Below are 12,866 nucleotides of genomic sequence, written 5' to 3'. Positions count from 1 at the left end.
GGTGGTCTATTGAGGTGTGGCAGGTGACGCTTCGCCTGACCGGATGTTCGCTGCTCCCATGTACAGACTTCACAATCGATTTTTGCTGTGATGTGTTTTGTGTGGTCAAGCGTGCGATCTTAGGAGCGCAGCAAAGTGGATCCTCATGGCGACCAGGTCCAACTCGTGGAATCCAATCGCCTTTTTACCGGCCCAAGTCAGTCTTATTGGCGGCTCGATCTACGCCGTCCTGATAACGGCGCTGCTATTCACGCATTTGACCATACCATCAGTACCCTCGAGCGTATCAATATCATCTGTCAATATCACTGAAGCATGGCATGATCTTGGAGTCATCGCGACCGGATATCATCCCTGGGGCAGTCGGCGCAATGACGCTGTAAGAGAATATCTGCTGGAAAGAGTCGGACAAATACTGGAGCGTAATGGCGCAGATTACAAAACTGTTTTCGCCTCGGACAAGAATCGCTTGACATCAGGCATATCCAGCCCAAAGCTTGTGACCGTCTTCGCCAATGACACATCCAACTTCACTTCTAGAGATGATTGGAGCTTCCGCCCTCTGACTCTCTATGGCGAGTCGGCCAACATCATAGTGTACATACGCGGCAAGGATGATGAAAAGGACGACTGGTGGAACACCACGACCAAATATCGCGGATCTAGCGGAGTGCTAGTAAATGCACATTTCGACTCCGTACCGTCTGCGGTTGGCGCCACTGATGATGGAGTTGGTGTTGTCACGATTCTGCAGCTCATCTCGCACTACACCAGCAAGGGAAATCGGCCAAAGCGAGGCATCATCGCGCTGTTGAACAACGGCGAAGAGAACGGTTTGTATGGTGCTCGTAATTACATGCAACATCCAATCGCACAATTGCCTCATACCTTTCTCAACCTCGAGGGAGCCGGAGCTGGCGGTCGAGCAACACTCTTCCGCTCAACCGATGCGGAGGTCACTCGGGCCTACTCCAAAAGCCCTTATCCATTCGGCTCCGTCATTAGCGGCGACGGCTTCAAACGCAACTTCATTCGAAGCGGCACCGATTACACCATCTTCACACAGGACCTTGGAATGAGAGGTTTAGATGTTGCCTTCTTCGCGCCTCGCGCCCGCTACCACACCGATGAGGATGACGCGCGAGACACAAGCCGGAACTCTTTATGGCATATGCTCTCCGCTTCGCTTGCTACTATGGACGAATTGACGTCTTATGCTGGCGACGAATTTGAGGGAACCACAGATCGCTCTGGCAAATTCAAGCTGTCCACTGGAAGTGATGCTATTTGGTTTGATTTGTTCGGGCGAGCCTTCGCCGTCATGCGTATGGCAACACTGTTCGGGTTGTCTGTGGCGCTTTTGACTGCTGGTCCGGTTGTCTTCATCTTCTTACATGTCTTGATACAGCGCAGCGGCAAATGGTATCCATTTTCGACAAGGAAATATCTTCGCTCATCAGACGACGACGAGTCGGCTCAACTCCACGGAGTTCGTGGGTTTTTTCGCTTTCCCATCGCTGTTGTTGTGGCTTCGGCGGCGGTGGTAGGCCTCGCATATCTGTTGACGAAGCTGAATCCTTACATTCTATACGGCCACCAGTACACGGTCTGGGCCATGATGTTAAGCATCTGGTTCTTCGTTGCCTGGTTCATCCTTGCCGGCGCTTCAAACGTGCGTCCTACAGCTCTCCAGCGTATGTACGCCCTGATTTGGTTGTATATCCTGTCCTGGATTGGTCTGGTCTTTGCCACTGTTGGTGAGAACAACCTCCACCTAGGATCTGGGTATTTCCTGGTCATCTATAACGCTTCGGTCTGGACAGCGCTCTTTATATCCTACCTTGAGCTTTTCGCATTGCCGAAGAAGTCCAAATACGTGGAACATGTTCTTGGAGCTCAGAGCGATGCAGTATCGACGCGGCCTGGAAGCATCTCCTCGCGAAGAATTTTGTCGAGCAGTGACGATGGTCGGCATGACGTGATCGATGGTGATGACATCACAGAGACGACCTCTCTTCTAAGGGGCAGGACTGCGAACTCCAACAAGACATTTCCTTCTTTCTCCAGGCGTCGGCGTGCAGATCGAGACGAGGTTCCTGACGATACTGAGGATCCATACCTCAATAGAGCGTACATGAACGAGCAAGCATGGTCGAGCTCGTTGCCGCAGTGGACCTGGATTATTCAATTCCTTATTCTGGCGCCTATCAACGTCATCCTCGTAGGACAGATTGGTCTTTTGCTCACCTCAGCCTTGAGTCAGACCTCAGCTGATGGCAATGGAGTACTCGTGGTCTATCTGTTCCTGGCGGCTTTAACAGTTCTACTGCTCCTCCCATTGACACCCTTTCTTCACCGGTTCAGCTTCCACATTCCACTTGCACTGCTGCTGGTGTTCGCTGGTTGTCTTACTTTCTCACTTGTGTCTTTCCCCTTCTCGAGAGAGGCGCGTATGAAATTTTACTTTATCCAGCAAGTCAATCTGGACGAGGGCAGTAACAATGTTACCATTCGTGGTCTTAACGGCTACATTCAGGACGTCATTGCTGAGCTTCCAAGCAGCAGCGACCAAGCACTGTCATGCCACGCTTGGGATCCGAAGACGAGTTCGAACATTAACATCTGCAATTTTGAGGGCATTCTACCTCAACTCGTCCCGCATAATTACTCGACTATCACCACAAGCAAGTCAGAGCTTAAGTCCTGGCTGAAGTACAATATCTCACACAAAGATAACCACGCAACTATCACGCTCCAAGGGCTCAACACGAAAATTTGCCAGCTTGTTTTCAACAACGCAGTTTCTGAAGTTCGTATCGAAGGCTCAGGCTCGGATCCTCGGATGCGTCCTGTCGCTGACGGCGGTAGCTCTCAAGTTCATCTTTTCAGCCGCACCTGGGACAAGACTTTCAAAGTCGACGTTGCCTGGCCCGATGCTCCCGCCAAGGGCCAGAGGGGAAGGGTGGTGTGCTCGTGGAGCGACGGCAACACCCCGGGCGTGATACCAGCTTTTGACGAGATCAGAAAATTCCAGCCCGTCTGGAGTATTGTCACCAAGGCGAGTCATGGACTCGTTGAGGGCTACAAGGAGTTTGAGATCTGATCGTCTGCATGGAAGTGCTGTCAAATACGATTCCCTGCTTTGAGTAGTCTCAACAGTGGTTGTTTTGCATTGACATATCATAAGATAAGTATCTGGCGCGGTCGCTGTAATAATATTCAATTATACTCTGATGAGCGAAGAATCTGTTGTAGTTTGCGTCAAGCATTTACCTTTCTTTCACTCCTGTGATGTTTGACTACATTATTACTTAGGTGTATATCTCCACCCAATATTGCATAGGACGATACATAGGAACCTAGGTAGCGCTGCGACTTAGGGTTTACGGAAAAACGTTTCGCCGCAGCGCACCATTGTGAGCTGCGAAAGTTGAGCTTGGCATGATGGTGCAAATTCGAGATATCCCAAATTTCGAAGTTCTGTAGAGTATTCTTTGCAAGACCAGCAGCATATCAGTCAAGATGTCTACTCAAGCCTTGAACAAGATCGCGCCCAACAGCCCATCGCGGGCGAAGCCCAATGAGATCGAGAGCAACATTGCCACTGCTCTTTACGAGCTCGAGACCAACATCCCCGACATGAAGGCCGCACTCCGACCTCTGCAGTTCGTCTCTGCACGCGAGGTAAGATGAAGCAGGATCCGCGCCAATAGTCGTCAACAGCAGTCAATGTGTGGTACAAGGAGTCATTGGACCCTACTGTTCGGATCATATCAGAAAGAGATGGTCATCATTACTCTGGATACGGCTATTGGCACAGGCACACATTTAAATGAAATACCTCGATCTTTTCGGAGAGGCGGTGGACACTGGGCGGCTTCGCGCTGACACCAGGACTCTTACAGATCGAGGTTGGACACGGCCGCAAGGCCATTGTTATCTTCGTCCCGGTTCCCCTTCTTCAGGGCTGGCACCGCAGCCAGCAACGGTACGTACAGGAAAATCAATTGTCGCAGCAATGCATGTCAGATCTGACCGTTTTACTTCAGATTGACCCGTGAGCTCGAGAAGAAGTTCTCCGACCGTCACGTCATCATCGTTGCATCGCGCCGCATCCTCCCCCGCCCCAAGCGCAGCAACCGCAGCCGCACCACACAGACCCAGAAGCGCCCGCGCAGCCGAACCCTCACTGCCGTCCACGACGCCATCCTCGCTGACCTCGTCTTCCCCGTCGAGATCGTTGGAAAGCGTGTCCGCACCAAGGAGGATGGCTCCAAGATTCTCAAGGTCGTCCTCGACGAGAAGGAGCGCGGCAGCGTCGACTACCGCCTCGACACCTACTCCGAGGTCTACAAGCGCCTGACCGGCAAGGGTGTGAACTTCGAGTTCCCCCAGGCCCAGGCTGACTACTAGATGCTTGTATTGTGGGTATGATGTCCCTCTCGTGATAGGGAGTGGGCGATGAAATTTCTTCATGGCAATGGCGAAGGCGTCTGGTTGAATGGGATTGCGCAAAAAGCGTATTTACTTCTATGCCAAATGAAATTCTCAAGAAGAAAGTTCCGGTTCTGCTGTGGTTTTGTGTTCTTATGCTCATCTTCGAATGTGTGCGCCAATGAATTACCCGTCTTCGCTTTGGGCATTTGGCGAGGCAAGCCACCAAAGGTTCAACCAAACGCGATCTCCCTGCTACCTCCAAAGGCTTTATCTCCCATCGATTCGACGAAACATTTTCAATCCAGTGATGAAAGTGTCCGCCCAAAACGATCCCATTTTTATCGGGGTATCTCTAAAAAGACGTGGCACCAAAAAGCTAGCATGACCCTTCAATATGCTTTCCCAAATCCTTGCCCGTGAATGCCGATGCCCAATTTCCCACGCGATTTCAGACTTTTGCCTTTGATTCCCGCCGTTTCCCGGACTTCATGTCCTCAATCAAATAATTTGTCTTCGTTCTTCTTCAAACTCATCACACATTCATTCGTCATGACGTCAATCGCTCATGCAATCACGGTGTTGGACGCGAGGCGGCAGTAGACCGAGCAGCATGATATTGCGTCTTAGGTCATGCCTGTGACGCCCGCTGCGGACATGGCCCTCGCCTCCTCCTCCGCGCCGATTTGACCCTTGCCCTCTCTCATGACCACATCGGTCCTGCTCTGACCCGCATTGCTTTTCTTGGCCTCGGTGGACGCCCCTTGGTCTGTGCCATCACGCTGGCCCTTGGTCGATGCATCTTCGTCTTCCTCGTCGACGAAAGTGGTCCAAGGGTGTTCGAGGACGGCCTGGATAGCGATGCGGCGCTCGACGTCGCGGTCGAGCATTTTCCGGATGAGATCAATGCAGTCTTCCGATAAGATGTACGGGACGCGTAGATCGTGATCCATGATCTCATCGATGGAGTAGAAAGGGTTCTCTTTGTAGACAATGGTGTAGAGGAGGATGCCGAGAGCCCAGACATCCTGCTCCTTGCCGCGGTAAGGAAGACCGCGAAGAACTTCAGGCGCGGCGTAATCTGTGCGAGGAAACGTCAGCATGGGCGTGGTCTTGATATAAAGCAGCAATTACGTACCAATGGTCCCGACGAAGACATCAAAGGGTCCACTCTTGATGTACGCCGCACTGCCGAAGTCGATCAATTTGATGTTACCCTCACCATCGAGGATGACGTTCTCGTCTTTGATGTCCCGGTGTACGACCTTGGCATCCAAGTGCAGATGCCCGATGGCCTGCGCGACTTGCCGGAAGATCTTTCGGCATTCCGGCTCATCCATAGTAACGCGGAGTTCAATGTAATCGAATAAGTCCATTCCAGGCAGGCCATGCGGTACCATTTCAATGTAGTAGTTGATGTCGTCCTCGAAGAAATCAGCCATCTCGACGATGTTTGGATGTTGGAGACCATCGCGTCGGAGATAGTCCAAAACGTGGATCTCGAGCGGGACAGTGCCGAGTCTACGATCGCGGTGCCAGGTGTCGACGAGAATGCGGCGCTTGGTGACATACTTGATGACCATTTTGCCAGCACCGGGTTTCTTGTAGCGCGCCAACTTCACCTGACCATAGGCACCTTGTCCCATTTCCTCAAGAATCACAAAGTCGTCGATGCGTTTCTTCCTGATCACTTTCACATTTGCTGCAATGAGGTCTGGCGATGGGTGCTCGAAAGGTTCGCCATCACTCGGATTCGTAGGAATGGACGACTGTCGTGGCGAAGAAGGCGACTTGGCTTGAGCGAGCTGCTCGTCGAGGATCTTGATGCGAACATCGTTCTCCTCGCTGGCCTCCGGGCTGGATACAACCATCGGACTCTGCACATATTCCGGAGCAGGCTGCTGAGGCGGCGTACTTGGGCGGCTGACGAATGGCGTCACTGGCCCGACGCCGTGGTTAACGGCGTGAAGTTGACGGCTGTACGTGATCCACAAAGCGTAGACGACCTCGCTGCTATTGACAGCCACATCTTCTTCAATCACAGTCTCGTTGTAGATAGGCTCCCGATCGGACTTCACCACTCGCATTTGCACATCGATCATGATCTCTGCGCCATCTCTGTGCTGAGCTGGGACACCGCTAGGGCGTAAGAAGATGGCGGCCGCATCAGCAGATCCCTCTCGTAATGCTAGAAGTGCGCGGGCTCGGCGGAAGCTGTGCTCGGGAATAACGATACCATCCACTAAGCCAATCTTGTCTTCGTCAGTCATGACACGTAGAATTGTATCGAAGCCGGGGATCAGGTCGTTGATCGGCAGACCGTCCGGTTTAGCGTGTCCGAAGAGCGCTGCCGAAAACACGCTATTCGAGCTGCTAATACGCATGGTGGCTGGGTTGACCACGATGATGCCAGCAATGTGCGGGAAGCTTGAAATGCGGAAAATGCTACCGTTCTCCATCTGATCAATCGTCACGGGGATGTTGATGTCGTTGCTCGTCCTTGCTGTAAAGCGCCGCAACTTTGCGAGAGCATCGTAATCGACCGCACCAGTGTTTGTTCCAGACAGCTTGGGCCAGGATGGAATCAGGCGCTGCACATCCATGCCGTTACGCACACGATCCAGGCCGAAGATCTCCTCTAGATTTCCACTCCCTCGAAGTACCGATCCAATCTCATCTACCGTAAGCATTGCAACGTCCTCTGCAATTTCCTCTAGCACCCAGATAAGATTGTTGCCCTTCTCCTTAACCCACAGTGAAGCACTTCCGGTGGCGCCATTCATCTTCCGAATGGGAACCACATCGCCACAAAGCAAAACGCCTCTACTTTTATTGTTTGGATGATGCAACTCCTTCTGTGACGGCCGTTCTCCGTCTTCACTCTTGCTTCTTCTGCTTTGATATGTTTCTCGCGCCGGAGGCTTAGATAGTAATCTAGCTGTCAGGCCATTGCCCATGCCTGCCAAGCTCGGTGCCAAAGTTGTCTTTCCATTGGCGGGCGGTTGAGGTCGACTTATCTTGGGTGCTGTTCCGCTGTCCGGATTTCTGAGTTTGTCTTCGAGCCACTTTCGCCTCTCTTCTTTGATGACCTCCATGATCCCTAGTTTGCGGACTTCTGCTCTTGTGACGCCGAAGACGAGACATGCTAGGTCGTTGGCGGCGGTGATCGTCCAAGGCGCCTTTGTCTCCGTGGTGAATATGGCTTGCGCCGGGGCATTTCGATGTCCGTGAGGTGCGCGTTCGGCGACAGTGTTTGAGCGGGTCGGTGGTTGCGATGAGAGCTTTGTCGAGCTGGGCGTAGATTGTCTGGCAGACTGATGTGGTTGAGTGAGGGCTTCGTTCAATCTATGTTGTAATGAGTATCCTGCGATGTCGGTATAAGTACGTTTCAGAGAGGCGCGGTGAGGGCGGCTGGCGGGCAGCCCGGGCATGAAGTCGTCGTCAATGGAGGTCAAATGAGGTCGATCGAGCGGTCCGACGGTGCTGTCGTCAGACAAAGTCGATTTCGAGGGAAGGCCGGCTGCGCCTACTGGGGTTACACTTCCTTCTGCCACCGCAGTCTCCGTCAACGCACGAGGGCTCCCGACGATCGTATCCGGGCTCTGCATCTCGACTGGGCTCTCACTCTGTTTCGACAAAAAGCTCTTCTCGAAGATGTTCTCGTTCGTAAATTGAGCCGGGCCCGTCAAGGGGCCAGGGTCGATACCTAGGCCGGAATCATTCATGCCCTGTGTCACCCATCAGCCCACCTCAACAACTCAAAGCCTACGTGACTCAGCGCGCTCTTACCTGGGTACTTATGATGCTCGCCTTCTGAAGTAACTCCATCATGCTCAATATCTCTTCGTCACCAGCCAGTCTTGCTTGAGCGCTTGCTATACGAGGTGAAGACGCTGCCCAGTTCAGCTTATCTCGCATGAACTCAATGCTTCTCTTCAGCACATTCTGACGATTTTGCAGTGTATCGCTGCTCTGGTGAGCGAAGGAGAAAGAGTGCAGTGACTCCGATGGGAAGCGACTGAGATCCTCGCCGAATGGCAAAGATGGTGGGGCTGGGCCAGAGCCTGGACCTAAAGCGAATGATGATTTCCGGGAGACAGCAGGACTCAACGCATCTGGTGTGACGGCGCCCACGTTCGGTGAAGAGGGATGGCGACTCGGAGGTGCAGGCTGCTGACGAATTCGGCGAAGACCTGTGTCTCGGTCGGTCAACGGAGACAAGATAGGAGATCTATTAAGGTCGCGGAAGAACAGTCAGTGGGAGGATCTTCACGGTACAGTTCGTTCGACGAAGCTGGAGCACTTTGAGCGGTCCAGTTCCCATGTCCATCGGATCTCTTCAGCGTATCGACGACAAAGCTTTCAGCATCAAGGTATGTATTTCTATCTTGCACACCAGTCGGTGCTCAACTACGTATGAGGGTGCCCAAGCTGTCCATAGAAACTGCTCGGCGATGCTTGCGGGCGGAGTAACGATATGGGTTCTGGACGCACCTAGACAGATTCTCGTAGGTCTCTGCAGTACTACCACCGTCACCGGGGAAGCGCGACGACAGGCTCGCCGACGAACGGTTCTTAGGGATTTGTAAGGCAGGCGGGCGTGAGGAATTGGAGGCGGCAGAACTTGCAGGGTGCTGCGACTGTGCTTGTCGGGCCTCAGCGGCGGAAGAGGTGTGAGAAGAGGATGCATCTGTTGTCGCACCGACCTTGCCGTCAGCACATGGCTCACGCTGCTCGATTGTGACAAGCCTGGACACCCAGCAGAGAAGGTGGCGGGATCATCAAAGAGTTGGATGCTATTCCACGGCAGTGAACACCGTTCCGCCGCACCATGGTCAAACGTGATCCGATACCCTGTTTGTGGCCCCACTCGCCGCTCTTCCGCTGGTGAAGCCAGGCCTGTGTTGCGAGCTTACCATGATGCATGAGGACAGGCGATGACATGACTCTCGCCGCTGATGGAGAGGGTCGGCAATGCTCTCAAATCATGAGAATCGAGTGCAGAACAAAAGCAAGCAGCGGACCAGCGAACGAAGCAATGGTGGGAATAGCCAAACGGACAGCGTCGGCACTGCGAACCGATTGGACTGGCAGCGCGGTTAGACCTGGCCAGGTGACAATGCGACTGCGGCGTGTTTCTAAGGTCTTGGCCCAAGCGAGGGCAGGCCTGGACAATGTCTGATCCTTTCAGCAACCTTTCGGACGATTGATTTATCAAGTGAGGAGAGTCAAGAACGAGTGTGAGTAAATTTGCGGGCGGCCATATATTTTCATCAAATGGTAATGACTGGTGTAGAATGAAAAATGCATGCAGGTGGTGGTGGAGCAAAGACAGTAGTTCATATCGAGGGGTGGGTAAGGTCACCTAAAAACCCCATCTCGGGCGGATAGGGTCCCCCTCGACGAACATTTTCAAGGTCGATTAATACAACATATGCAGCGTCAGACCACCCAAGCAAAGACGTGGTATGTATAACCCTTCGATCTTGGATGCCGCAGTGTCTCGAGTCACGTATTGTATACGCATGTGGGAATGGCCGCAACAATGTCCTGGGGTGGATGCTACTTTGATATACACATAACTACGTACACACCAGCCGTTCATCACGTTGCAGAAGGATGGAGCGGATCAAATGTAGTGGGGGAGGCACGGCCAGGCCGGCTTTGGCAGAAGCCGTTGAGATACAGCCGAGGGCGAGCGGCAAAGGACTTATGGAACAGCGTAATGTGATCCCAATTCCGCTCATGGTCGAGGGATACTGACAAGCAGCGGGCAGAGACGATGCGCACTGCTCGGATGGCGGCGCTTGTAATGACGGGCTGGGCCATCTATGACCGAACAGCTGATGATGGCGAGTAGGCAAGGAACGAGGGGGATCCGCTACTCACAGAAGAGTGTGTCAACGCCAGGACAAGGAGTGTCATCATTATGCACACCGAGGAACACTAGCAATCGAATCTGCATTGGTCCGCTCAGGAGTAAAGTCCGTGATCGCTTGATGACCACGCGCAGCTTCTGTCGATGCCTATTTTCGTCGCCGCGCTGTCAGAGATCCATTACGGATGCTGTCTGTGCACCCTGAATTGAGTACGTGGGAGTGGAGATGCGATCTTCAAGCTAACGTAGTTCGTTAAACACTTGTTGTCAGTGTCGGCCACTTTCTTGAGTCTGCTGCCCTCGACAGACCTTTCGTGATTCATGTTACTGCCACGGCCTGGTGTATCATCGCCACTCTTACATTGGCCCTTCGTGATGGACACTCTCGTGGTGGCGTGCACCCAAGGTTACGTGACATGCAGGCTGTGTGTGGAGTGCCAGTGACTGCGAGACGTCTATCTTGAGCTGATGCTATGGTCAATCTCTCGTGCCTGCAGCAGAAAGTATTGTCTGGTGCAGAGTGGATAGCGGTGAAGTCATACACAACGGTGTCGTCGTGGCGGTAAATTCGAGCTTCGGACAACATGACATCTCATTCTCCAACCAACACACGGCGCTTCACACATGACATTGCGTGTGCCCCGGGCTCATTTGTCATGATGATTGAAACCTGTGAACACCTTTATCTACCTAGGTTCTGACATGATTGTTGCAAAGCCCCCTCTGCAACCAATAATTATTTGCTCCGAGGGGAATTATAACAATGCAACCCTATGACTTTGCCCCAAGTCGACCAAAAACAACCCTAAAATTATGCTTTGCTTCAGACGACATCTGCGCTGATGGTCACAGCAGACCCGTCCTGACAAAATATCATGACTCCGACAGTAGCCTATCGTTCACCGATGATAGTCTTCACCCGGGCCGTCACGTGTCCGTATCCTCACTCTTTACGTGTTGATCAGGCTCCTCGTCCTCGCTTTTCTTGTCCAATCCCTTCGCGGGATGATGAGACCGCCAGAGACGCATCCACTCGCCCATCTCGTCTCGCGCCAGGACGATATCCTGCATCAGCTTACAGTCTTCATCGATTCCGTCATAGCAGAAAGTCAGGGGCAGCTCTAAAGTAGCCAAGACCTTCAGCGCCGACAAGAGTTGGGTTCCGCGGAGACGAGAGCACCAGCGCAGACCAGGGAATTTCAGCGCCGAGAGGTTGTCTCGCATACGGTAATCAACGAGTTGTAGAATCGCCACGTAGACCGTTGTCATGTGTAGCTCTCGGGATATTTGTGTGACGAGTGTTTCCTCAGGCACTTGGCGACGTTCCGTCGGTATATCTTTGGCCCATGCAAGCCACTTTGATATCTCGGCATGCTGTTTCCTTGCCTTGGCTTGGAGCTGAGCGAGCGGCATACCTTTGCGAAGCATAATGAACGCACGCCGTGCGTCTTCCGGCCATATGTATGAGACAGGGGCATTCACGGGGCGTACATCGTCAACGGAAGACGATGTTGACAAGGAGGCACGTCGGAGGGAATATCGTGCTCGACGGACTGCCTCGGCCTGTACATACTCTTGGGTTCGTGATCTAGCGACGAGGTCAAGGGCATCGAGGATTGCGCCGACTTTCTTGTTTAAGATGCCGATGTTGTCCTTACTTGCGTCCAGGACCTCCGCCTGGGTGATGCCGTTCTTCTTATCAACAGAGGACGACATTCCAGCGATGGACGTGTAGCCCTTCGGCGGGTTGAGTGAGGTTATTATGGAAAAGGAGCGATAGAAAAAAACACGAATCCCTACGAATCTCGATTATTCTTCGTGAAGCCGACGCTGTGCACAAATCTTGCACTGCAGCAACGGGAGTCGTTGTGGAAGTTCGCTCATAGCAAGTCACACCAAGCTCGGTGATCCTTACGTGAGTACAAAGAGCGAACAGTTCTCCCTTTTAGGCTTTCCAGTCGGTGATGATGTGCTGGTGACGACAAGGAAGTCATGTGGACAAAGCGGTTAAACTTATGAACAATGGTGCAAGCAAGACCGTGGCAAGTCTTTGTCTGACTTTGCTACTGTTTGTCCCGTGGAGTCAGTGTTGTTGCACACATCGTACTTATAGCAAGTGGCGCACCATCGAGGGATCCGATGCTTGGACATTCAATCATTGTGATAAGTTTTGATTCCGTCACGCACGTAGCTGGCGTATCACAAGACGGAGGATTCGCCGATTTGGCACCCATCAATGCAACTGACGCCTCAGTGTTCGCATGTGTCAAGTGATGCGTGACTTCTCAATTAACAAAGGTGCACGTCGTCTATGAGCACGCGATCAACAACTTCGCGCGAAGATCGACCGGTCCTGGTTCGGCACTCAGGCATCATTACCGATTATTCTTAGCTGACAGGACAAGCATTATCGCGAAACTTGGAACGCCACTTGATACAAGGATCTCTAGAGTTAGCTGGAATGAATCCGCGTCACAAATGAACTACTCACCGTTCCCGCTTGTGATCCGTTGCATGCCGAGAAATGACTTTGCACGAGCCATGTGCAAAGTCA

The 12,866-nt window shown here is 52.6% G+C and overlaps 4 protein-coding genes across 4 annotated transcripts; 2 read left to right on the top strand and 2 right to left on the bottom strand.

The window, feature by feature from the left end:
• The first annotated feature begins 84 nt into the window (after positions 1-84).
• K489DRAFT_375901 (peptidase M28) lies at positions 85-3,267 on the top strand. The gene has a single exon (XM_033603789.1). The coding sequence runs from the start codon at positions 146-148 to the stop codon at positions 3,101-3,103; it is 2,958 nt and encodes a 985-aa protein (XP_033464792.1). The 5' UTR covers positions 85-145; the 3' UTR covers positions 3,104-3,267.
• Positions 3,268-3,522: 255 nt separating this feature from the next.
• On the top strand, positions 3,523-4,413 carry K489DRAFT_406410 (ribosomal protein S7e; the record flags this gene model as incomplete). The annotated part of the gene is made up of 3 exons (XM_033607250.1): positions 3,523-3,684; positions 3,906-3,988; positions 4,050-4,413. The coding sequence occupies 3 exons, from the start codon at positions 3,523-3,525 to the stop codon at positions 4,411-4,413; spliced, it is 609 nt and encodes a 202-aa protein (XP_033464791.1).
• A 647-nt stretch (positions 4,414-5,060) lies between these two features.
• Positions 5,061-10,181, bottom strand: K489DRAFT_406409 (Pkinase-domain-containing protein; the record flags this gene model as incomplete). Its single annotated transcript, XM_033607249.1, has 4 exons — positions 5,061-5,515; positions 5,573-8,162; positions 8,224-8,627; positions 10,025-10,181. 4 exons carry the CDS (start codon positions 10,179-10,181, stop codon positions 5,061-5,063), a joined length of 3,606 nt encoding a protein of 1,201 aa, XP_033464790.1.
• Positions 10,182-10,871: 690 nt separating this feature from the next.
• Positions 10,872-12,116, bottom strand: K489DRAFT_375895 (uncharacterized protein). Its single transcript, XM_033603788.1, has one exon. It carries the CDS (start codon positions 12,026-12,028, stop codon positions 11,240-11,242), a length of 789 nt encoding a protein of 262 aa, XP_033464789.1. The 5' UTR covers positions 12,029-12,116; the 3' UTR covers positions 10,872-11,239.
• Between the last annotated feature and the right edge of the window lie 750 nt (positions 12,117-12,866).

Source organism: Dissoconium aciculare, assembly GCF_010015565.1.
Source record: "Dissoconium aciculare CBS 342.82 unplaced genomic scaffold K489scaffold_1, whole genome shotgun sequence".
NCBI classification, from domain to species: domain Eukaryota; kingdom Fungi; phylum Ascomycota; class Dothideomycetes; order Mycosphaerellales; family Dissoconiaceae; genus Dissoconium; species Dissoconium aciculare.
Note: the sequence above shows the minus strand (reverse complement) of the source record. Positions and strands in the feature narration are given on the sequence as shown.

What these genes read in the sequence shown, in the direction of transcription:
- K489DRAFT_375901 (XM_033603789.1), top strand. Translation starts at nt 146, where the DNA reads ATGGCGACCAGGTCCAACTCGTGGAATCCAATCGCCTTTTTACCGGCC.
- K489DRAFT_375895 (XM_033603788.1), bottom strand. Translation starts at nt 12,028, where the DNA reads ATGTCGTCCTCTGTTGATAAGAAGAACGGCATCACCCAGGCGGAGGTC.